Here is a 25,593-nt window from a genome sequence, read left to right on the forward strand (position 1 = left end):
AATTATAAATGGAAAGCATCAAGGAATATGTTCCAAAATTTATTATTGAGTACTAATAATACACGTTATATAAATTATATAAATAGATTTTTAATATTAGCAATGACTTCTCAGAAACACTCAAATGTGTCTCTCTTATCTAAAAGGAAAGTAGCCATAGTGAAAAGTGCTTGTAGATTAGAGATTATAGGATTGAAATTAGATTGAAATTTGAAATCAATTCAAACAAAGTTCATTAAATTTGAGATTAATTTTTTTTTTGTTTTATTAAATTCTAATCTAATCTCAATCTTTATATCCGTCTGATATCCGTATCACTTGTCTATGTTGGTTGAAAACAACTCTAAATGTGATGTGTTACGATTGGTTTGCTCCACATTATCGACGAGTGGAAAACGAGTAAAATATATTTCGCAATTGCTCGCGAGAGGGCGGTCTCACCGATCGAAGATCCGAGGTCTGAGCCCTGAGCGCAACGAGTCTGTCTCTCTCGTTGCGTTCTCTGTCACGTATTTTCTTTCGTTCTCGTTTTGTGCTACGCGAGAAAAATAAGACGAGTGGCACACGTTAGGAGTGACAAATCAACGACGGTGACGTATTCTTCAGCAGTTTTCTGTGACGCGTGATTCGTGACTGGTCGGACAGTTCGCTACCGCGTTTTATGCCCGATCAAGCCAGGGTACGATAACCTAATTCATCAAAGATTACGTGGATGGTTGCTTAATTCGCTTGCAAAATACGCGGGTGAGTAACGCTGCACTCCGTTGTCTCATTCTTTCTGCAAATATGATGAGTGTCTCGTCATAATGTGTTTCTTTCTTTTTTTTATATCGCTCGTCTTGTCTAACGTTGTGTTCGAGAGACATGCACGAGTTCGAAAAATTTATTTTGCCTGGCTTTGAAAAAAGTTATACATGTATTTCTTCTGTCAAACGAGCATATGAATTATTTATGACCACTTGCTCGGGTAATTGAGATTTTATTTGTCAACGAGTGACAAAAGTTAGTATCTTCTTGGTCAATCTAGCTAGTATACTGTTATAAGTTATAAGCTAGCTCTCTTGTGAGTCATGTTGATAAGATCATGTCTTGCATGATAAATATTTTTATGTACAAAAACATGTATTATGCATGTGTATTTGTTCATCAATAACTTTGTTGAATAACTTTGTTTATAAGAAAAATGTCGAAGGACGATTTGAATTCATTTTTAGGAGTCTAGATTTTTTATATGTTATCAAATAAAAGTTAATTAAGCATGAGACATAAACTGAATTTGTCATTTAAATTTGAAATCTTTTTTTTACAAAATTTTATAAAAGTATTAGCAACATATACATATCTTTTATTAGCAATTTTTAAAAATATATTTTAAAATATATTTTTAAAATATATTTTATATTTACAAAGATAATTGTATTTATATTTGAAATATTTAATGTATATATAATGTATATTTAATGTATGTATGCACTAAATGATGAAGTATTATAAAAAAATTAAAAAAAAAAATTAATTTGGAGTTGAACAGTTTTATAAGAATAAAACATAAGAATATTTTTATAAAAATAATTATATATTTGTTTATATACACATTTATATATGTTTATACCATAGACACACACACACACACACACACACATTCAACTTAAAAATATATATTTAATAACAATATATTGAAGTTTTCTTATTTCAAACGAATTGAAATAAAAAAACTTCAATATATTGTTTGAATTGTTTAATAAAATATATATTTTTGTTATTTTATCATTTAATATTTCAGAATTTTTTACATTCAGATTGTTATATATATGTCTGGTATGAAATAATACAACGCTTGGTGCAGGAGAGCAAAAAATAAACTGAACAAGAAATTCTTTTATCATTTTTTTATTTTTGCAATTAGTAATGAATTATTAATTATTAAAAATCGTCAAATAAATGTACATCCGGCTCATTAGCGAATGCAAGAGCGCATGGATATTCGCCTAGCGTGACGTATGCTAGGAGCACAGTGAGATGTTTAGACATGAATTTAGTGTGGTCTGCAAATGATAGAGTATCTGCTTACAATGCATACCTTCAAATATTTCATTGCGTTCCTATCACCTTGAACATTGGATGATCATATCTCGTCGTACGCTTGCATTTGCCGGTGAACTGTGCGGATACATACTCATTTGACGATTTTCAATAATTAATATTTCATTACTAATTACGAAAATCGCAAAATGATACAGGACACTTTTCTACTCGGTTTAACCCTCTATCTGCACACACAAGTGTTGTACCATTTTGTATCAAACATTCTGTATATATACGTATATAAAAATATTAATTTATGATTATTTTAAGATTATATTAAGGAAGGTTTTTTAAGATATTACTTCTAAGATATTATATCAGAAAATTTTATAAAATATTTTATATTTTATGTCAGAATATGCCAGAATAAAGTGTAAAATATCTCATAAATGACTGACTTTTTGCTAATTCTTACCTTAATATTTTTATATCGACGATGGTTAGAAGAATTATTTTACATAACAAAAAATATATGAGTCCAAAAATGAATATAGAGCGACCAAAAATGACAACGTCAGAAAAATACTATACAACAGCTTTATTTACATATGAATTAATATTATAATCATAGTTGTTTTGAAATTCTACATCTTTATCTGAAATATTTTTCCGTATCTTATTTGCTTGTTAAAAGCTACGACTACTTTATATATGAAAATTGTAATTGCAATCTTATTAGCTCTTTTTTTATTCTTATCAAACTTTCTTTACATTCTTGCGAAAACTTTTTATAATACTTATTAGTTGAAATATTTTATAAACATTTTGATGTACAGATGCAAAAATATTATAAATGAGAAATGTTTTTTAAAGTAAAAGTTGAAATTAATATATGTTGTCTTGAAATTTAATTTTTAATAATATAAACACAAAAAAAATAAATTTTAGCTTCTAATATTGTATAAAAGAGATATATTAGAAATTATTTGGATGATAAATTTAGAAATAACAATTTCAATTTTTATTACAAGTTACTTTATTTAATTTTATATACATATCTATAAACTGGGATTGAAAAATTTATTTATTGATTTATTCGAGTCCGTTCAAATTATAAATAACTTTTACCAATTAAGCAATATCATCACTTTTATTACGCATTTACTTGCATAAGAACATCAAGAGGGAAAGCTTGTCATATGCTATACATATGTTGAAACATATTTGCCAATGCAATAACTTATAAAATAAATAAAATATGTTTTGTAAAATTTGTATTTATATGAAAAATGCGTGTTAGTTGCTTATTTGTTGAATTTGCTTATTGATTGTGATACGATTCCTTGCCAAATAGACTTGCAAAATTATATTAGTCTTCTTAATAACTATAATTAATAATCTCTTAATAATTATATTATTATTATTTATAAATTTTTTATAAAAATTATTTCAGAAGAGAGTTTTTACTAGATCTTTGTTTTTTATATATATTTTGATACATATTACATAAATGAAATAAAAATAGCAATAAATGAATTTTCATAAAAAAATTTGATAAAAATTTGATAAAATTTGATAAATATTTTTTTGTCACTTTAATCCTCCTTTAAAACGCAAGAGTGCGTTTTTTATAAAATTGAATAATTTCCTATTATGATTATTTCAAAATAAATAAAAAGAGTTTTTGTTATATAAAAGTAAATGCTTATACTTTATCCACTTTTATCATATAAAAATAAATATGTAAAAAAAGTAAATATATTTATGATTTATTGTTTTATTAATCGATAGGAATTAAGTTTGATCATAGAAACTGGGGAAATCATGAAAATATTTATTAATGAAAGGAAATCTATTTGTAGCAGGCTCTGTAATAAACTTGCTTGCGCCTCATTTGTTTTTGCTGTCAGTTAAAATTATGATTTTATGGAGGCTCCTGTTATAAATCCGACTCTATATCCGCCGTTTGTATACATAGTTTTCCATTTCATACAGGAAGCACTTGATAACACGGAAGTGGCGCTCCAGTAATTGAAACAATCCATTTTGTTTGAGAGAAAAACGATGTAAGAGAAAGAGAAATCATCCTTTTGTAAGAGCGTTTCTTTCAAGAATATTTTCTAAAATAATTATAAACAACTACGTATTGAATATGAGAAAGTTATTGAAAATGATATCACAATTATCTAATTTGATAATTAATAATTTAACAATATTACATATTATTATTGGAACTCATCAATTTCAAACTATTAAGATATTATTTACTTTGATCAAAAATCAATTTATTCTAAACGTCGAAGACGTTTATATAGTTAAGATGATAAAATATTTTTGAGAGATACTCATTATATAAATTACAATTAGTTGATCATCGCACTACCGCAGATCACGTTCATCCAAGCAAGAGCATAAATATATTCGTGTTTATCTTTGAGCAACGTATTGGCTTTAAATGAGATACCATAATCTGTCCAAAACTTTACGAGGTACCCAAGGTACGAATCCATGCATTTGGTAATCTAAGCTTTCTACGCATGGCTCCGTTAGCAAATATGTATCATGTCTCCGTTACTTAACATCCGCCCAACTTTCTATTCGCGCACTGGCACATGGATGCGCGCTCATTCTTTACTTACATTTAAATGGTATTGCGAGTATCATTCCGCAATTTATCATTTTAATATAATTTTCCATATTTCCATATTAGATTTTTGTACACAATACATAATTGTACACAATATTTTTCTGACGTAACAAGACTTAAATGTAAATCCTAATGAAACCCCATATGAAATTAAAAACGCCGAGAACTTTCCTATTAAAATGAACAGATAATTATCTATTTATCATACTTTCTTCTTGTTATAAAAATAGCAAAACCTTGTTTTCCCAAAATTTTTAAATTAATTTATTAGTGAATTCTATTATTGACTAAGGAAATTATTACAAACTTGATTTTTATGTATCGTTAAATAATGTTTGGATTCTAGGATTTATTGAAATTTGAATTTGTAATATGATATCACGATCAAGAGGAAACAATTTATGTTTACGAAAGAAGTTGAGAAGTATATAAAATGTTTAGATATTTAAATGAAAATTTATAATATAATGTATATAATGTATATGTTCAATATTATTGTAGGATATTAATTTAATTACAATCTTTGAAAAAATATATATATATATATATATAGATTAATGTAAGAAAAATTTGAAATATTAGTTACAAATATTATTACTAAAATATAAAAATAAATAATAAGAATATGATTTTTTTCAGTATTTAATATTTAAAATGATGTGTACTGCTTTTGCGCGATAAGAACATTGCAAAAATCATAAACGTGGTTTAATTTATATGATGATTTAAACTTATTGTGTTTGCACAAGCACATGTATAAAACTTTTAATACTAATCGCAAAAAATGTATTCCTTATCTATAAGTTTTCTGAGAAATTTATTTGAACGCATAATTCTATACACGTGTAAAAAGAAAAAGAAAAAGAGCAATATATTCCAATTATATTGTAAAGATATTACTGATGACCATGACACGACAATCTCATTTAGTTTCTTATGGATGAAGTCATAATAAATTCGCATGTAGCTTCGCTTACGTGGCATTCAACATAAATGTAAAAATGTTTAGCAAGAGATAAAATATGTTATTTAATAAAATTCTTGTGCACTTCTTTTCATAATACATGTACGTAAAAACACAATTTTGAATAGATTAATTAATTTCTTTATTTATTATAATTATGAAAAAATTATAAAATTAATAAAACTATAAACATTAATTTTTATATTGCAAAAATAGAATTATAATTATTTGATGATTCATATCTATTTAAAATTAAATAGAGAGATCATGAAATTAATTATACATAAATTAATGCTTCATCATTTGTAGAATATATCTTCAAATATATTGTTATGGTGCTTTTAATAACCGCATGTATTTATCTTATTATAATTCGACTTTACTTAATGAATTTGAATAATAATTTATATGTACTTTGGTGATTTTCATTACTCACTGTTGATTATGCACTATACAATTTTCTTATGACTATTCAATTTATAGACCATCGAAATTTGCTTTCTAATTTAATAATTTGTATTCTTTGATATATATGGACATAATATTGATTGAAAATTTCTTTCTCTTTTTCAGAAAAAAATGGAGAAAAATGTGGTTAACGCTCAACCTTCAGTTCTACCAACAGCTCCGCCGTCTTATGAAGAAGCCATAGCTAATACAGGAGGAGCATCTACGCACCCTCCAGTTGGTCCCACACCGTACCCTTTGGGAAATGCGCCAGTACAAATGCCCATGCCATGTACGTAATATATGTCTTGATGTATAAAATTATCCATATCCATCCTTCAAGATTTGTAATAGAATCGAAAAATTTCTCGCACATGTAAATTTAAATTTTTTACATCGCTTTTAGTTTAGAAAAATGTAGGAATGTTACAGATTAGTTAAGTTATTCATTTTCTTTTTTCAAACATCAAAAATAATCGATAATTTAAATTAAAATTTTTTAAAAAAGCAAATAATGTTTTGCAATGAATCAAATGATATTTATGCTCGAGAGAGAGAGAAAGAGAGAAGGAGGGGCAGGATAGAAGGAAAGACAGTTTAATAACTCTTAGATATATTTTCAGACAATCGGCCACCAAATCAAACAACGATGCCTACGCCATCAGCTTACCCAAGCTCAAATCAATCAACGTCGCAGCCGCGTTTCAATCCCGAATTAAATTCTGTACCACAGACGGAAGTACGAGTCATTCAACAACATGTGGTATACGCTCTGGGGCCAAACGCTGTGAAAATGTCCTGTCCGACGTGTCATGCCGATATCAAAACTACCACGATATCAGATCACCAGCCAAGTGCTCACCTTTGCTGCATCGTGCTCTGCTTACTCGGGTGAATATTAAAACTTTAGATATATTTGCAATTTGTATTTATTTTAGATACGATTATATATTAATTATCCAAGGATGCTTCTTATTTCTTTAATTATAATTATAATATTCCATTTTTATTATTTTATTCATCTTATTTATTGTAAAAATTAATATTTATTTTTGAATACTTATTAGATATCAAAAAATTATTTTTAAAATAATTTTTTGAAAATGATAAATGATAACCAATAATTTATATATCTTAAGTTTTACAAGATACAACTATATATTATATTAATTACAAAATATAACGTTATTTATCGCAAAAATTGTATGAGCATTTTTAAATAAAATTTTGATTCTAAATAGATTTGATAATTTTTTGTTTCAGATGCTGCCTCTGCTCATGCCTGCCATATTGTATGAGCGCTTTTATGAGTGTTCACCACTTCTGTCCAAATTGCAAAAATTACATAGGCACGTGGACAGGTTGATTTTAAGCTTATACGTGTACATACACAGGTTTCAATTTCCCGTATATCGGGATACTCTGTAAGTATATAAAGAGCTGCTCGATGTCCTTCGCTTACTGCACATTAAGACAACAGAAAGAACAGATCACTGGAAATGTAAGTTATACATTACATGCTTCAGACTTGAAGATCATCGCGTCAATATGCAAATGACGATTTATCGAAATCAAGTCTAACATACGAATTGTAGATATAGACGAGTATGTGGATTCTAGATCATTTGAAGAATGAAAGTGACATTGATATATCATAGAGATTACATACTTTTATATAATAATACTAGATTGTTAACATAAACGAAATACTTTATCGTACGCATACAATGATATAAAATGTATACATTTTGTATCACTTCGAATTTTATAATTATAATATTATAATTGTAAAGTTTAAAATGATGCAAAATGTGATTATAAAAAAGGAATTGCAAATATATTTAGCAAAGACATCATATATTTATTTAGCTGCAAAATAATTGATATTTTTGTTTCTACTATAGAGATTTTTATAAAATTTATAGAAAAAAAATTTGATTAATTTTTGTTGTATATTTTTTTCTCTGTTTATTGTTTTTCATCTTCTAAAAAGATGATAAAATTTTTATTATTTTTTAATTCTTTTTTATAAGTTTTGAAATTGTATACAGTATTTAATAAACAAAAGTATCTAAATATTATATAATTAATATCTAATATTTAAATATTAAATTTTTATGGTTTAATAATGAAGCATATATACAAAATTATTTAATTTATATATTATTGTTAACGATCTAGTATACTATATAGAAGTCTTATTGCAGCTCTTTTATTTTCTATCTAAAATAAGAATTATATAATTTGATTTTTGTAACGTTAGACACGAGAATTTTCTCATTGAAACACTTTCATTGTTTTAGATTAAATAAATATACGAATTAATTTTCTATATATTTTACAACGTGTTTTTCAATTGTTTTATGTACTAATAATTTTACTTGCTCTTAACAAGTTTAATTATATTTTTTCATGGTTATAAAAAAGATAGAAAATAGGAAATAATGTGTGCAAACAATGAAAGTTGCCTTGTCTCGTGTCTAAAATAATATTTTCGTATTTCCTTCCTTTTTTTTTTTTTTTTTTTTTTTTTATTATCAAACACGATTTCATGAAAAGTAAGATTTACGAAGAATATAATCTAATTATCTCTTTAAATTGGATACACGGAGTATAAGCGTATCCGCGAATTTAGTTACATATATATTAAATGTAAGTGTATTATGTATAAGCATATATTATAATATAAAAAACATATATTTTTGCGTACAATGAAAGAGGATTTGCAAACTTCTAGTATAATAAGAGCAATGAAAGTTATTCTTGGTTTCATTGAAAGATTTTTATTTATATTCATGCATACGATATTGAGATGAAACTGATAAGCACTAGGGCAGCAGAAGATTTTCTTAAAACAAGTTTTACGTCTCGTAATCTAATGTGTTCCGTACTCTATTCCAAGTTAGATTGAGAAGTATAGTCTTGGATGATATGATGATCTAATATTTCTCGATGCCAGATTGAATTTTCTCTAACTTATGTTATTCAAGTTTTAATAACCTGATGCCGTTCCATCATATTGTATCGAAAAATCCACAGTAGTTATTGAACTTTTACATCTCACATTTCCTGTTGCTATTTTAGAAATCCTAACGGTCTTCCATTCTTTATCGAGAAATCATCTTCCAGCTTTTACGAAAAATTAATGATTGATATTTGATTATAAAATGAAAAATTAAAAAATTAAATTTTACGTTGATTATTATGAGAAATCTGCATGCTTTCTTAAAAGCTTTCTTGTCTCTATCTTCTATTTTCTTATTAGCAAGATGTATCTTTTGTTTAGAATATATGCAATCAACGTCTTTATAACAAAATTTTTTTTCGTATTTATCTCTTTTTTTTATCTTTTGTTTTTTTTCTGTTCTTTATTCATCAATTATATTTAGCTTTAAGCATAATTATTGGTTGTATGAACTATATCATATATATACTTTGATAATCATTCTTTGATTTTAATCATAAAAGTAATAATTATATTCTTGATATTTGTCTTGATCTGAATATATAACGAACATATAATAAGTCTTATTTTATTAGTTAATTTGATTTTACAGTATATTTATATTGAAATTATAGATATATTTATACCGTGAAGATGAATCTACTACAGCATACGATTTTTGTATCAAAACATTAAGGATTTGTGATGGATACATTTATTGATTTTGCATTTTGAAATCTATGATAATTCACATAGGTAAAAAGGATTATCTATTCATCGTTTCTATTTTACATAACTCTGTCTCATATATCGAGTCGGATAGCCGAACAATCAACATTCCACAACGAGCGAATTTAATGAAGAGCTCAAAAAATATATAGCAGCAGTGTTTTTCAGTCACTTGAATTTATTATTTTATAAATCTTATTTCAGTTTCGTAGTTATAGAAAGAAAAACCTATTTTTTTAGTAGTAGTATTAAATTAGTATTACAATTTAGTATTATATTAAAAAAATATTAAGCTTTCTCCTTGAATTTGTAATAAGAGATTTTTTTTCATTAAACAATCTTAAAGACTATTTTTGGGCAATGACATTTGTATAAATGTTATAAAATAACGTTGTTACAAACAACGAGCAATGCTTTACTATTACTTAAGGAACAGTAAAAATTTACAAATTAAGAAATGGATATAAAATGGATATACTTTTGATATCTATTTCTCCATTATTTTCATATCAATTATTATCGATAAGTTTATATTTTATTGTTAAAACGTTAGTAATTCAACGATCAATAACAACAAATATACGTAATCGCAGGTTATTTAATTAATTAATCTTACGTTCAAATATACTACGCCATTCTCTTGAGATGTAAGATTTATTTGCATATAATTTCTTTATTTTAATTTATATTATTTAAAAAAAAAATACAATTCTGCAATTTTATATTATAAATAGTAATCTATTGAAAAAAGATTTGTGCAATGTAATTTTCAGAATATTATATTAGCTTTTTTGTATATTTTTAGGACATTTTATTTTGGTCGAATTGTGTGGTATTAAACAATAGTTTATGTTGCAACATTTTATTATTTGTTGCGATACATTTGTTAAGAATGTCTTCTATAGTGCCAGAATATGAGAACAGTAAATAATTCAGTATATATAGTAAAAATAAATAAATATTAATCATTATTCTAACATTGTTGTTTATTTTCATACAAAGAAATTTTTTATTTTGAAAAAATGAAAAAAATATAGCTTACATGAGAAGTCATAAGAAATGTTTAGCAATGCGAAGATTGAAAAAGCCTGCAGCTTTGCAGAAATAGGCAGGATAAGATAGTAATAACGAATTAATTTCTTCTTTCTTTCTCTATTTAAATAGTTAACAATTGCTAGATCGCTTCCTTTTTTATGTCTTTAATTCCTATTACATATTTGATTAACCTTCTTATTGCAAGCTCTGAATCATATAATCGAGATTTTCCATTTCTCTCTCTAAAAGTAACAGTGTTTAGACTCAGATAAAAAAACTCAATAAAAGCCTCAATAAAAGCAATGCGGTTATCCGTAATATAGTGATATATTATTATAAAATTCAAATGTACAATCAAATTTATCGCAAATTCTGGACTTGGGATCTCTTCATTGTCTTAGTAGATTAAATAATTACAGATAGGGTTACGTAAAAAAGTCCGTGATACTCTTCTATTCAAAGCGAAATCGAATAAAATACAAGAAAAAAATTTGAAAATGTCAAATTGTTGAAACAAAGATGTAAATTTAATATGTTTAATTTTTTAAGAAATTAAATTAAGAAAAAGCATAAATATCAGTGATATGGCGATGAGCCATATATATCGTCAAACTCTCACAATGCCTCATTGTTGTCATTTTTTTATTGAGTCAAAATGTTCGTAACATATATTAGATTAATATATGTAATGTATATGTATATTAGATTTTTATAATGTATATTATAATGTATATGTATATTAGATTTTTATAATAACATATCACTATTTATTCACAGATAATCGCGTTGGCTCTTATTGGCTTTCTTTATCTTTATTCTTAATATCTTCCTCTTTCTCTCTCTCTCTTTCTCTCCTTCTTCTTTAAATTCTATCCTCTTTTTTAGATTCTAAACTAATATAACTTTTATATCTAAATACTTTTATTATTGTAATCTAGTATGAAGATTAAAACAACTTAGAAAGCCATAATCTCTTTTTTTAGTAGTAGTTATAATTTCTAATTGACCTTTCTCTTGTTCTTGTTATTCTTTTTTACTCACAGTTAATGAATTTTGCTATAACATTTCTGTAAAGTTTCAGATTAAAAAAAAATTTTCTCATTGGTGAAAATTTTATGTCAATTCTAGTATAAAGATAGAAGTCGAACGTTTCTTACAAATGTTCTTCAGCACATTTTGATTATTTAATTAGAATTTAGTGCTCGGCATTAGATGCCGACATTTCGGGCCGATTTCTAAGACGATGCCTACTATTCCCCTACTATTTAGAAAAATAAAAATTAGCAAAGAAGATATTTAAATGACAGTTTGGAGCGAAAGATACGATAACATATTTCTCTGCGAGGACTCTGATGCTGTTGAGCCTCGTGAAGACAGTAGGCATAACCTCAGAAATCGGCCCAAAATATGCAATTAAATCTCAGCTTTGATTTAGGAAAAGAAATTATTCAAGAAGAAAGATATTTTAATAATGCTTTGGCGAAAGAATATGATCGTAACTCGGCTACTGACTCGGCTGTCAAGCCTCGAGCGGTAGTAAATGGATAATAGGCATCGCCTCAGAAATTGACATCTAATGCTAAGCACTAAGTTAAATAATTAAATAAATAGAAAATTAAATAATTTTAAGTAGGAATGTTCGACTTCCAAAGATTTATACGGAATTGTTATTGAATAATTAGAATATTAATTAAATTATTAATTTTATTAATTAAATCATGATTTGTGTTCCTTTACTATTTTAATAAAATATAATTTTGTTTTCTTTATGTGTTCTTTAATATTAATCGGCGTATTTTTGTATTAGTTATTGCCTGTAGTTTACAGTGAAATTGTTTCACTATTCTGATAATTCCTCAATTTATCTCATAATCGAACATGTGTATCATTTCAAAGCCAGGCACTAAGACATTAAGCTAGTCTGCGTGGAGATGAATTTTCCTAGCGATTTTTTCCATTTATTTCACAGATATTTCATAAGTATTTACGCGAGTATTGTATTATATAATTTTTGTATAATGTATGAAATAAAATATATATTCAGTTAAATACTTTAATATTTCCCTAATTAAAGTATTTCCTGATAGCATCATATATTCGTGTTTAATTAGAAAAAGACTCGGCTAATTTTTGATTTTTTAATTTTTATTTTCGCTTTTAATGCATACAGTATATCGAACAAACTCGAGTATATATGTATTCTCGCTTGTAATGAAAAAAGTTCTGTTTATAATTTATCGAAAAACTACGCTACGTATATGAATCGATTGTTCTTCGGAAAGATATTAATTGGAGCATGAAACTTGTCCTCTCTCTCTCTCTCTCTCTATATATATATATATATATATATATATGTATGTATATATATATATGTATATATATATATATGTGTATATATATATATATATATATATATATTAGTTAAATTTTTGTGTGCGAATAAGATATCACCGTTATATATACCGTCCGTATAACCAACGTTACCAAAAATTTTATAAATGATATCTAATCGCAAAGTCTTTTGCCGTAACATTGCGAACATCAATAGACGTTATTATCAAAGAACGATTCGCGCACTATTTGCGCGTACAATAGTAAATACAAATACGATCTGTTTCGGGAATATAATCGTGTTGTAACCGTCGCTCACAAGGCAAGCCAGCGAATTGTCTCTTTCGGAATTAAATTACATTTATATCTTTAGGCCAGTTCCTAGAACCGAATAGACTAGCATCTCGTAACTATATTTCGCATAGGTATACGTCTTAGAATCGAAAACCGTAAATTTACCTAGATATAATTTGAGTTTTCGAGTACAAATCGCATAATGTACGCAATGAACAATCGCGAACTGCGTTTCGCGTTTGGCGATGTTTCTTCGGTTCCACGGCCATGACCTATCACAATTCTGCTGCTATATTCGGAAGGACAGTTCGCTCCCCTGCGTGTTGATAATACATTACAGTAAATAGAATCACATCGCGCGTGTCCTACGAATACGCCTACACAATAGTATTCATTAACTCCTGATCGGATGGGAGGTATTGCTGTTGAGCAACAGAGGAATATTGCATGTCGATCGGCTTCGTGTCATCGTACAGTGCTGGTGCTTCGCATAGAATCGTAAAGGTCCCGGCTATGGAGGCTATTGTGAACATCCACAGAAAGAGGCGATCAAGAACCATCGCGACGAAACCCCAATCTTGATCCTCCTGTCGTGACATAACGAAAAACAATAATTAATGGTACAGGACGAAATATATCTAAACGAATATATGATGTATATAAGATGTGTTTAGGATCTGTTTAAGAAAACAATGATTTTGCTCGAGTTTTGTTCATATTATCATAAAAAATTGTTCCTTTATATTTTATTCGTAACCATTTTTTTTATATCTTTAACAGTGATAGGGATGTTAAACAGAAAATAGATAATTCAGACATTATACGATGGGGAAGGATTTTCAACGTCTATTCTAATTTTTTAATTTTTAAATTTATTATATATATATTCAAGAAAACATTTTTGGCTTTTGTTAGAATATTAAATGCACCGTTTTAGATGCTGGCGCACTGCAATGGCTTTCTCTTTTCTTTTTACTTGCGTTATCGAATTTCTGAAAATGCTTACTGCATTGAATTCATCTTGACGTTGTATATGATGCTGGATGAACATAATATTGTGTAAAGCTTTTTCCAGCTCGAAGGGGTATTTCTTTCTTGGCGTTACATCGCTCAGTGACTCGTCAAGACCAGACATGACTGTTGGAAGCCCATTATATCCTAAACTGCCGACTAGAAATCGATTATGGGCAGTTGTCCTGTGTAAACCGTTGCAACCTAAAGTGACAATTAGATATAATTTTTTTAATAATTCATAATATGAAGAAATAAATGAACACGTAATATTACGTTTATATCTTTTTACATTATTGCGCGAATAATATTAATTTGAGTAAAAGATGTAAAGTGCGCAAAATAAGAAAAATTATGGAAAACGGTATTTAATATTAAAATATTTTTAAATAATATTAAATTAATAAATTAAAAATTAAAATGTATATTAAAAATAGTAATATTACATTTATAATATATATATATATATATATATATATATATATATATTATCTTCTTCCGTTATGTTTCATTACGGATTATAAAGAGTTATAAAAAAGTTTCATTTATTTTTTTTTTAAGATAATAATAAGAATAGGAATAAATCTAATAATTCTGCTTGTCGTTTTAGCAATTTAATTTGGAATTTATCCGATCCAAATCAAAGATATTTAAATGAGATTTTTCTTTGAGATCTGTTATTTTTATTTAAAATGATCATACCGTCGATTCGTTGGTGACGGGCAGAATCCGGCGAGGATACGATCGATGATGATTGCGCCGCAGCTGCAATAGCAGCGTTGAACTTGCTTTTCTTTCCTGATTTTCCTCTTCCGTGTATCTTGTGCGCGGCGAGATCGTTGAGAAGATCGTCGGGCACCCTCATCAAAAGCAACTTGGGTAATCTTCTGATGAAAACTCTTCTCACCCAAGGTGCCATTTTATGGGTGCTCGGTTTGCGGTAGTGTACGTTCAGAATAATAATCGTTATCACGACCGAAAACCCAACTAGGATCATGGTGAAGAGTAGATACTTGCCGAGTAACGGTAGCGCCAGCGATGTGGATGGTATAATCTCGGATATCAGTAAGAAGAACATGGTCTGGGATAATAGGATATTGATGCAAAGCGCGATCTTCTCTCCAGAATCGGCCGGCAGATAGAACGCCAGAACCGACAAATAAGAGATGCTGACGCATGGCACTATAAGATTTACTGTATAGAATAGCGTTTTGCGACGCAAAGTTATGTTGAAGAAAATATCGGGATATGGCTCGAGGCAACACGGATAGTATTTTTTGTGACGTTCCGCCGGAACGCCCAATATATCCCATTCCACACTTGGATAATATTCTCGTAGATCGATACCTACTTCGACCTTGTCGCCCGCCTTTTGATTAATATGCTTTAAGTCGATCTAAAGAACACATTTTACATACGTAAGTGAGTGAGCGTTTAAAATTTTTCGGATTTTTAATCGACGTTTTGCATTCCAAAATATTGTATATAATAGCAAAGATTATTGCGCAATATGCACAACAACGCTATTTATATAATATAGAGAAAAAGATAATATTACGACTCCCTATTTATATTTTATATAATAACTTTGTTAATAATATTTTAAATTGAAAACTTAATGATTATTTTATCAAAGTGTTATTTAACGGACTAATAGTTATAAAATATTATTTATAAAAATATGATGACGGCATAATAGATTGAAAAGAAATAGAAGTGATGTAGCTCCTCGTCATGGGCATAGCCAGGATTTTTTTTCGAGAGGAAGTTTTATCAATTCTGTTCAATATAAACAATAATTTCTTGCGTTAACGAATTGCTTTTTTGGATATTTTGGAGAGTTTAGAATATTTCCTCACTCCTGATTTTGAATGAGAAAAATATTAGATTTTGTAAATAATTTTAATTTTTTTTTTTAATTTTAGAAGAGTTGAATCCTCTACCTTCTTCCTCTCGATATGCCCATGCTCCTCATTAAAAATAAATTTTATAAATTAATTTGAAAAATATTTATTTAAAATAAATTTTTAAAATTGTTTAAATTAAATATTATATCCATATCTGAACATGAATTATAAGTTAGCAGTAGAACTATAAGTTATGTAAAAGTTTAAAGCTACACAAGAATCACTATATATTATATTATGACAATATATTTACTTACTTGAAAGCCATCGTACGTCCATGATCCGAATTTCATGAAACAGGTTTGCTGATCGAAGGGAAAATATCTAACGTCTATTTCGCAGGAAGATTTAAAAATTGCCGGAGGAGTCCAAAGCACTTTGCCGGTATAATGCAAAATAGCTTTGGTCATTGTTGTTACACCATATTCTCCATCCGCGCTGAAAATACAATTCGTTATTTCGAATTAACGCGTTTATAAATTTCTAATGCGGATACATACATAACTCTTTGTATAATATTCAAATAAAAAAATCAATAAAAACCAGGCACTGCAATTTGCAGTACATGCGCAGCATGCTTATATGCTTTCTGATCGCGATAATCGTAAAAGAAATAAACCAGACGTAACGTAGCATCACGTACTTGTTATAAAGTACAATGTCGGGCAACCATATATGTTCGCTGGGCACGTAGAGTTCAGTGACACCACCATATTCCAAGGGATCCCACTGGAATTTATGATCCTGCCATTCCTAAAATTATTAATTTGGCTTCAGTTATCATCGATCTTTCGTAATTTCAACGGCAACCATCTTTTAATGTAGCTCAACACTTACATGCTCCAACCAAACGTTTGTCGTTAGGATTTGATCTTTTAAATTCTGCAAATGACGAATAGATTTCATTAGGTTTATAAAAATTCTCTGCTGGATATATATGTGATTTACATATAATATACGTGCTGCATATAAACTTATAAATTTTCGATAATAGAATCGTATGTTTGTTATGTAAATATATACACTACGTACGAGGTCTATCAGTTGTGAGAGACGAAGACCTAATTTCACAACAACGGTATCGGTATTGTTTGATACAGGTCGAATCAGCCGATTGTAATTTGAGAGCAGATCATCGTAAAGTCTCTTAGCATCTGGATTGCTGTAGCAGATTCCCACCGAAAGAATCAGAATGATTAAAGAGAATATCATTTTGGCCTTGTGCGATTAAATGTGCGATTAAACGAGACTCATCAAAAGCATCCTGCACAGAAATATTAATAATTCGACATGAAGTTGATATCCAATCAACATTATATATAAATTTATGAAATATCCAAAGATTTTCAAACTTTTTTATATTTTAAAAATTATTATATTCAATATCTTCAACATTATATTTGTGTATATAAATGTCCATTTATAATACTTCAGATTATCTTTTGCTTAGTTATTTTGCCATGCAAATTTTTGAAACTATCATTATTAAATTACCATTCAACTACCCTAAAATTGCTTCCCGTTTGTTCAAGAAAGTTAGCAAAATAATAAATTAAAATTTTTGTTGGAATTATTCTACACATGCGATTACATTTTTCTATTTAACTATTATTTATTTTTTTTAATTGTTTTGATAAGGTTATGATTTAATTTAACTAGTAATTATTACGCTATGTCGATAACTAAGCTTTGTAAGTTAGTTGTAGAATTATGAACCTGTTGCATTAAGCAGCTATCATATTAACTTTTATAAGAAGTACTTTAATTTATTAAATTGTTTGTATTGATAAAGTAAAATAAATAAATTGATTAAATTTGAAATAATTTTATGCCTTAAGGTATTCGAACAGCACAATATTTTTCTGAATCAGTATATAATAACATAAATTATTATATTTCACAGATCATATTAATATCTATTAATATCTATATATACATTTAGTAAAAAAATTTTAAATATTGTATAAGTATATTCGCAAATGTAAGTTTACAAGTGTGCTAGTTTTATGAACTGAACTAAACAAATGTTTAACGCAGTATTTTTTGCAACATAATATAAATAGCCCTTTTCATGCAATTGTCATCGTTTTTACGCTGATTATGCACAGAAAAATATATACTGAAACGCGAAAGCTTTTCCGCGTAGGGAAGCATCCAGTTGTTTACAGCGCTTATTAACTTTAAGCAACTATTTTATGATTACCGAAGCCGGGCATACGGTGTACGTGTATCGAACATAATCGAAACAGTCGTGGCATACTTGCGCTTCGGCTTCCTCGTATTCCTCGTTACCCGCTCTTTAAATACGGTGCTTTTTTATCCCTCCCCTTCTTGTGTATCATAATCTGCCGTAATCTGATATACGCTCGATCTCTCAGACGCACGAATTATCAATCGGCGATACCTCGGGCGGATTACGGTCCGGCTCTCATTACTCGCGCGGATCGTCCCGCTCGCGAAACGCCGGAAGAACGTCGAGCAGAAATGACATTGTGTACAGCCGCTGGACCACTGGGATGCTGGTACGTACATCTGAAATTCGCAGGATCAATACACCATTGCGCATGTACCAGCGTGGTTGGTTTCTGCCTCTGCGCTCTGCGAGCGCATCTTTATCGCGCAAACTCGTCGATTTCTACTGCGTCGCCTCGCAGACGCAGAAAAAGACGGACGTGTCGACCTGGGCCTCGACATTTTCCTGGGGGTTACTACGCCCTTTCCGGACGATTTTCATAACTCTTTTCATATTATATGTTATTTTCTTTTTTTTATGTTTATTATGTTTAACAAGAAAGATGCTGGTAATTGGTGAACATTTAATTCACGAGAAAACAAGAGAACTGTTATAATTATATGTAATATATGTTATAATTTAATTTTGATATTTTATTAAGTTGATTTTTATGAAAAAGGAGAAATACGAAGAGATATGAAAGTGTCGTCTTTTCTTGGTTGAAACTTCTGAAACGTTCCACATTTTTTATCTATTTTTTATCTTTGCACTTTGAGTAATGCAATCATGTAAACAGAAATGAAGCTAACTTGAGTCTTTGATCATTAGTTTTTAAGTCTTCAGTCATTTAAAGTCTGATTTGTTTTTCTCTTTTTTTCTCTGTTGTATTTAAAAGGTAATTAACTAGCCAAACTACCAACGTTAATCAACTTTCTTTGCAATATGTTTTTTACAATTATCATAAAATCGATTTGGCACTTTTTTCTACGGTACTTATATGGTACTCTACATTTTTTTCGGGGGGCAGCTTCGTTTTCCTTCATGCTGTATATATATATATATATATATATATATGATATTATACATATAAGCTCGATGATAAACCGGTTTATTTTCTCGAGGTATTACAGCTCTTGCAAATCCACTCTGGAGTGTCAGAACCACTGGTAGCTTAGTTTCTTTTCTGTATACCGCATACATTTACATTTCACTTCGCGACTTTTCCTATTTGCACAGGTTAACATTATTTTAGCGAGATGCGCGCGCGTTTACGAGTATGACTATTTCTACTTCCTCATCAAATAATTCTCTAAAAATTCACTCAGCTTGTAGAGAAACTATTTTTTGTTACAGATGTATATCTGTGAGGTAAACAGAAAGAAAAATAATAATACTCCCTTCACGCATAATTAGCAGAATATTTCGTATCTTGTAACCGATTGATCACTATAATCCATTAATTATCACGATCATATCTTAACTGGGAGGATTACTAATGACGGGTATCATCTTGTTTATATATTCGTATAAATTTTAATGTTATATGAAATCGTCATTGCGTCAAGTGCGACACGACGCTCTCGCGCAGCCAGACATTTAGACACTCTTCTTTATGGCGAGGGGCGAGAGACATTGTACATTACAGCACTTTATTCTTATGCGTAGGTCATTCGCCTACGCTTATACCTCTCGCGTCCGCCTCGCACCGTTTTGCCTCTCGAGTTCCAAGATAAACGTAACTGTTTTTCCGCATTTCCCTCTTCCCTCTTCCTTCTTCCATCCACCCTCTTCGTCTCGCTGAGCCACCGGCGAGAAAACTGCAACCCCCGCTTTCAAGAGTACAACGTCGTCTTAGGGGTAGGATAGGGTCGCATGTTTTGTTGTGTACATGTCTTAGACTTACGCGGACGAATATACGGGGGTGGATCGTATCGAATGATCTCTTGGGATACAACATACTGGCACATGGTGGCGCGAGGAATTCCACGTCCCTTACCGAATGCGTCGTTGTCTCTTATTCTTTACAATAATCGTTCCCGCTCAATAACGTTTTGTTACGTTACACCCGCGATGTTCTTCCGATCATGCGACACTCGCGGCATATCTTTCGATCTAAATATTCGATCGGCGTTGTTCGACCAAATGGCTGTTGTATTCCGCGCGCATTGTCTTGGAGAAAATTGCACCGTCCAAAATTGCACCGTTTACTCCTTAATTGTGGCAAAGTTAATTTAAAGTTTCCGACGACACGACGACGATTGGAATTTTATTCTTTCACGAGCATGGTAATGGAAGAGGATGTTCGGCAACTACTTCTGAGAAAGCAAACTACTCGCTCGAAGACCTCGTAGGACCTCGCCTCGTCATCATTCCGCGAATTATTAATCAGACTACCCGTTGCGTAGAATCTGGCGTCGAGCAGAAGCGATCTTCCTTAATCACGGCGAAAGTTGTCACCGGCGTGTTTGAAATTTCCAACGTCTGAGCGCCGTGGCACGAAGATAGGGTGGGCTGTGAGAAAATGCGAGAGGGAGAGAGTGAGAAAGACGGAGGAGCAAGAGATTCGCTCGCGATACGAGAAAACGGAGGGAGAGCCGGCGTGCAATCTGGACGTAATCGCGGGTTAGCAGAGATGGTTACGTCAGGAATGGTTGGTCTCCGGGACGTGGCGGTAATTAATGTGGCCTCACGCATCGGACAATCTCCCGTCCTTCCACATCACACCGTACGCGACTCGCTTTCGCCTTGTGTTCCACCCCCATCGTACTGCCACCACACGGAGAAAACTTTCAGGACCGTGAGATAAGCCAAAACCCCATTACAGTTCGCCGTTAGATCCTCCCGTTGTGGCCCCTCAACGATAGTGGCGCGAGATCTCTCCTCTCTATCTTTGTTCCACCGACTGTTCGTATCTGCTGTTTCGTCGGCCTGCTCTCTTCGGGATCTACCTTTAACCCCAAGATAATGGGGCTGAAATGGTGTTGGAGTTTAAATGAGTGTTTGCGCGCACTCTGTAAATTATGGCGACCCCTTTCGGGACACCCCGTTGCTATATACGTGTACGAGCGGCGTTCAGAAGGTGCGATGTCGTCACGTATCACGCCTGGCTGATTATTGTGTAGCATGCGTTAAAATAGTGTCTGCACGCCCCTTCTTCGTACGATGTGCGATGTGTGCCATGCGCCGGTATTTTTATTCATTTCTTTGCGCAGTCGATTAGCTCTCTTTCCGTTCAATGTTGAATTTGCGACCGAGAGAGTATAATTATCCGTCCCTCGATGATATCCGAGTTAACGAGAAAAGCAGCGTATTGTTAATTGTCACGACGACACGGCATTGTTCATATTTTTCCTCGAACAATATTCTTATTTGAGCGCGAGCAAGGGGAAGATTTTAGATTTCAAACATAATAAGCAAATATGATTCTGGTCGAAATATATCTTATTGCACGTGATCGAATTTAAAAAATATAGCTTCGACACGAGTATTTATGTGAAGAACACATTTAAAATTGTCGTTCGTGAAAGGAAATGGAATACAGGAGAAGAAGCATAAACGCCTTCACGTTTTTATTGCGAGCAGTCACACAATTTCGCAGCGTTAGTATCGACTATTTAGCTGCCGCTACTGCTGTCAAAAACAGGCCAACGGCGGTAGGTACTTTCCAAGACGGCATCGAGTTACACTTTCTCAACTTTATTATCCACACTTCGCTTACGACTGCGACATACCGTGCAGATATCACGTATTACGTCGTACTATCCGGAATTGAAACTGCAGAACTCACCTTGCATCATTCAATGCTGAATGAGGGCAACTACCGGCGATTGAAGTAATTACTTCTGCTTAATGTCGGCACCTTTACAAAGTTACCATCTCGCTTTTAGAATTGCGATATAACAAATAGATCTATTTTTTGAGCAAGAACGTCTGGCTCTTTCCCAAAGAGTTTCATTTCGAAAAATGCAAAGAATCGAGGTTCGAAGAACAACACGTCAGTTTTGTTCCCGACAAAGAGTGTTAAAGAACTTTTTATTTCGATCAGAATCGACAAACGGCTTTTAATCAATTTCTTAGATTATTTTATTTAAAATTCTCAAGAAAATGTGAGATTGCAACAGAAAAAACATTATTATAACACTTATTAAAACATCTTATTAAAATAAAAATATCTTTTTAAAACATCTTATTAAAATAAAAATATCTTTTAATCTTTTAACTCAAGAGTGCTCACGCTCTAGTCTATGTTTTTTCGCATTTCTTCGCTTGTTTGATTACATCTTTCCATCTCTGCTGGCACTCTCATATTTTTTCTTTGACGCATATTTTTTTAAAATCCATTATAAGACCATGTATACAGGCTGCTCTGCTCTTACCGCATTATGTATGTATCTAAGAAACAGGAAAATGCATACTCACAAACTTCTTTTTTCAAAAGAAGCTTACAGAGGTTCGGGGTGATGGATGATTCATAGTAAAAATTTACTTTCAAAATTCATTAGATAGATATGGAGATGAACTCAATTAGATTAAAACTTGTACGTAATATATAAGCTGGATCTTTCCTTAAAAGTTGTTATTTAAAGAAAGTTTATTTTATAAATTAATATAAGTTGTTTATATCAATTTCCTATTTTACAATAAAATTGTTGTCAACAAATAATTATTACATAAAATTATATTAAAAATTATATAAAATTATATATAAAATTTTTATTTATTACATGCAATTATTTATTCTTTTATTAAAACAAACATTTATAAGTTGAGATTAATTAATTAACTAATATATATAAGTTAAGATTAATTAATTAACTAATTTTTAAAAAATGGATAAATGCCAACGTAACATTCATATTTTTGAATGTTGCGTTCCGCGGATGCTTATCTTTAGATTTAAAAATTTGTACTGATAATGTACGTTGCTAATCGCCGTAAAACATAAATATTATTTGTCAAGCCAAGTGTGGAATGCACGAAAGTGCATTAGGAGCAACAGGTATAGCATCGCTGCGGTGGTAGTTACTCCTGGCGCGTAAAGTTAGCCGCGCAATTTACGTGAGTTCTCTTTGCGATTTCAGATTCGTCTATTGTGAGACTCTATTGAGTAAATTGTAATTTTCTTGTATTTGTGTGTGTGTGTGTGTGTGTGTGTGTGTGTGTGTGTGTGCTTTTTGGCGCATTAATTTTTATCCGAAAATAATAAAATTTATATCGCGCATGATTGACTGAGAACTCTGTACGATCGTAGTTAACCGAATTCTCGCGAGTAAAAGTCATGGAAGAAAAGCCATGAATAAAAAAGGGAAAGACTTGAAGAAACATCGGGCGATGAAGCAATTATGAAATGACTATCTTTATTTATTTCTTATTAATGGATTTAATTAGTTTTAGAATCGCATTGTATATTTCATCACTAGTAATATAAGTCAGTAATATAATATATATACATATATATATATATATATATATATATATATATATATATGTGTGTATGTATAGTATAAAATATTTTATATTATTTTGAAAAGATTAAAATATATAATAAAGTATTTGTAATGTTTGGAAACACTTAAAGCACTTAAGCACTTAAAAATTAGACGATTTTTATTTATTAAATTTCTTATAAGTATGGTATTACATAAATTCATGACTAGACTCTTGAATAGATAGATTAAATAGAATAATGATTTAAAGCTGATAATTACAATTATTCATTGAGTTATTATGCATAGGAAAGATATTTGTATATAGGAAGTCATAAAATAGAGCTCATAATTAATGTATTATTGCTAATTTGATCATTAATTTCATATTTTGTGTAATAGAATTTTATTGAACTTTAGAATAAATTATTTAACAGATGCATAAATTATTTGGAATTTATAAAAAAATTTTAATTCTAAAAAATATTAAGCGAAAAAAGTTGGTGGAAAATATTTTATAATTATATATTAAAGCAATGAATAAAAAATAGTAAAGTTATTTTACTATTTTATGAAATAAGGAACTATTTCCTAATTTAATAAATTTTTGCAAAAATTTTTTATTAAGTTTTACACACAGTAACAATTACAAAATTTAGAAAAAAAAATTAAAAATAAACAAAAATGTTTTATATATTAACTTAGATTTAGAAAAATATATTTATGATGCTATTTAGTTTTAAAAATAAATGGAATCGATTAAATTTCTTCATTTATTGATTTAAAAATAAATTAATTGAAAGAAAATAAAAGAAAGAAAAATAATAAAATTGTAACAAGAAAAGTATTAATTATTTTTAGAAAAAATAATAATTCTATCAGTTATATATAATGCAAATGAAGCAACTAACAAAAATAATCGATTTTTAAACTAATTTTATACAAATAAAATTTTAGTAGTATCCATGTTTTTTTTTATAAGATATAGGAAGATCAAGAAAATAAAATTCTCTTTGTAATATACGTTATATTAAAAAAAAACATTTTGTATTTGACTAATGTACATTGTCTTAAATAAGGTATTAACTAACGAGATGTATCTTCAATCAGAATATTGTTTTAATTCGGATAGGAATGCCACTATATATATATATATATATATATATATCACTACCATTAATCTAACATAGTTATTTTCTGCCAATTTTCGGGTCTTTCTTTTTACGAAGCGTTTCGCGTAAGAGAAATGATTTCACGATAAACAGTTGGCGTTTGCCGCTTCCTTGGAATCAAGGGACTGGTCGGCCTGCCTGTTCCTCTCTTCGCACGTTCCCAGAGGTGTCGTCCCGATCCGTCTGTCACCGACATCATTCGCCCTAGTTCTGATCTTTCAGCGACGTTAAAGCACGACGTTCACTCTCGAGAGATTGAAAGCACTCGGGGTAACACCATTATAGACGATGGAAGGAGCCCGTAGGCACCCGTCGGGGGTGATGTCTAGTTAAGAAAATGCGGTAACGGGATACACACGAGTGACGTTTTCTTAAATGCCTTCGGATGAAATAGTTATTGGAGTTTAGAATCCCTTGTGGTAATAAGC

The 25,593-nt window shown here is 29.9% G+C and overlaps 2 protein-coding genes across 2 annotated transcripts; one reads left to right on the plus strand and one right to left on the minus strand.

Moving 5' to 3' along the window:
- The first annotated feature begins 457 nt into the window (after window positions 1-457).
- On the plus strand, window positions 458-12,840 carry LOC105431531 (lipopolysaccharide-induced tumor necrosis factor-alpha factor homolog). The gene is made up of 4 exons (XM_011645775.3): window positions 458-744; window positions 6,210-6,375; window positions 6,707-6,974; window positions 7,347-12,840. Exons 2-4 carry the CDS (start codon window positions 6,216-6,218, stop codon window positions 7,447-7,449), a joined length of 531 nt encoding a protein of 176 aa, XP_011644077.2. The 5' UTR covers window positions 458-744; window positions 6,210-6,215; the 3' UTR covers window positions 7,450-12,840.
- On the minus strand, window positions 12,799-18,861 carry nAChRalpha2 (nicotinic acetylcholine receptor alpha2). The gene is made up of 8 exons (XM_011645774.3): window positions 18,595-18,861; window positions 17,367-17,598; window positions 17,172-17,216; window positions 16,978-17,087; window positions 16,592-16,772; window positions 15,130-15,823; window positions 14,423-14,631; window positions 12,799-14,003 (listed from the first exon to the last, which is right to left on the minus strand). Exons 2-8 carry the CDS (start codon window positions 17,544-17,546, stop codon window positions 13,794-13,796), a joined length of 1,629 nt encoding a protein of 542 aa, XP_011644076.1. The 5' UTR covers window positions 17,547-17,598; window positions 18,595-18,861; the 3' UTR covers window positions 12,799-13,793.
- Between the last annotated feature and the right edge of the window lie 6,732 nt (window positions 18,862-25,593).

The sequence above is a fragment of the Pogonomyrmex barbatus genome, unplaced genomic scaffold (genome assembly GCF_055798465.1).
Source record: "Pogonomyrmex barbatus isolate J1 unplaced genomic scaffold, ASM5579846v1 scaffold13, whole genome shotgun sequence".
Classification (NCBI taxonomy): Eukaryota; Metazoa; Arthropoda; class Insecta; order Hymenoptera; family Formicidae; genus Pogonomyrmex; species Pogonomyrmex barbatus.

Bases quoted from the DNA above. Each gene is read 5' to 3' on its own strand.
- LOC105431531 (XM_011645775.3), top strand. From the start codon at position 6,216: ATGGAGAAAAATGTGGTTAACGCTCAACCTTCAGTTCTACCAACAGCT. The intron at 6,376-6,706 runs GTACGTAATATA...ATATATTTTCAG, and splicing joins AGTACAAATGCCCATGCCAT to ACAATCGGCCACCAAATCAA. The intron at 6,975-7,346 runs GTGAATATTAAA...TTTTTGTTTCAG, and splicing joins ATCGTGCTCTGCTTACTCGG to ATGCTGCCTCTGCTCATGCC.
- nAChRalpha2 (XM_011645774.3), bottom strand. From the start codon at position 17,546: ATGATATTCTCTTTAATCATTCTGATTCTTTCGGTGGGAATCTGCTAC. The intron at 15,824-16,591 runs GTAAGTAAATAT...TGTGTTCTTTAG, and splicing joins GGACGTACGATGGCTTTCAA to ATCGACTTAAAGCATATTAA. The intron at 14,004-14,422 runs GTAAGCATTTTC...ATGTCACGACAG, and splicing joins GTCAAGATGAATTCAATGCA to GAGGATCAAGATTGGGGTTT.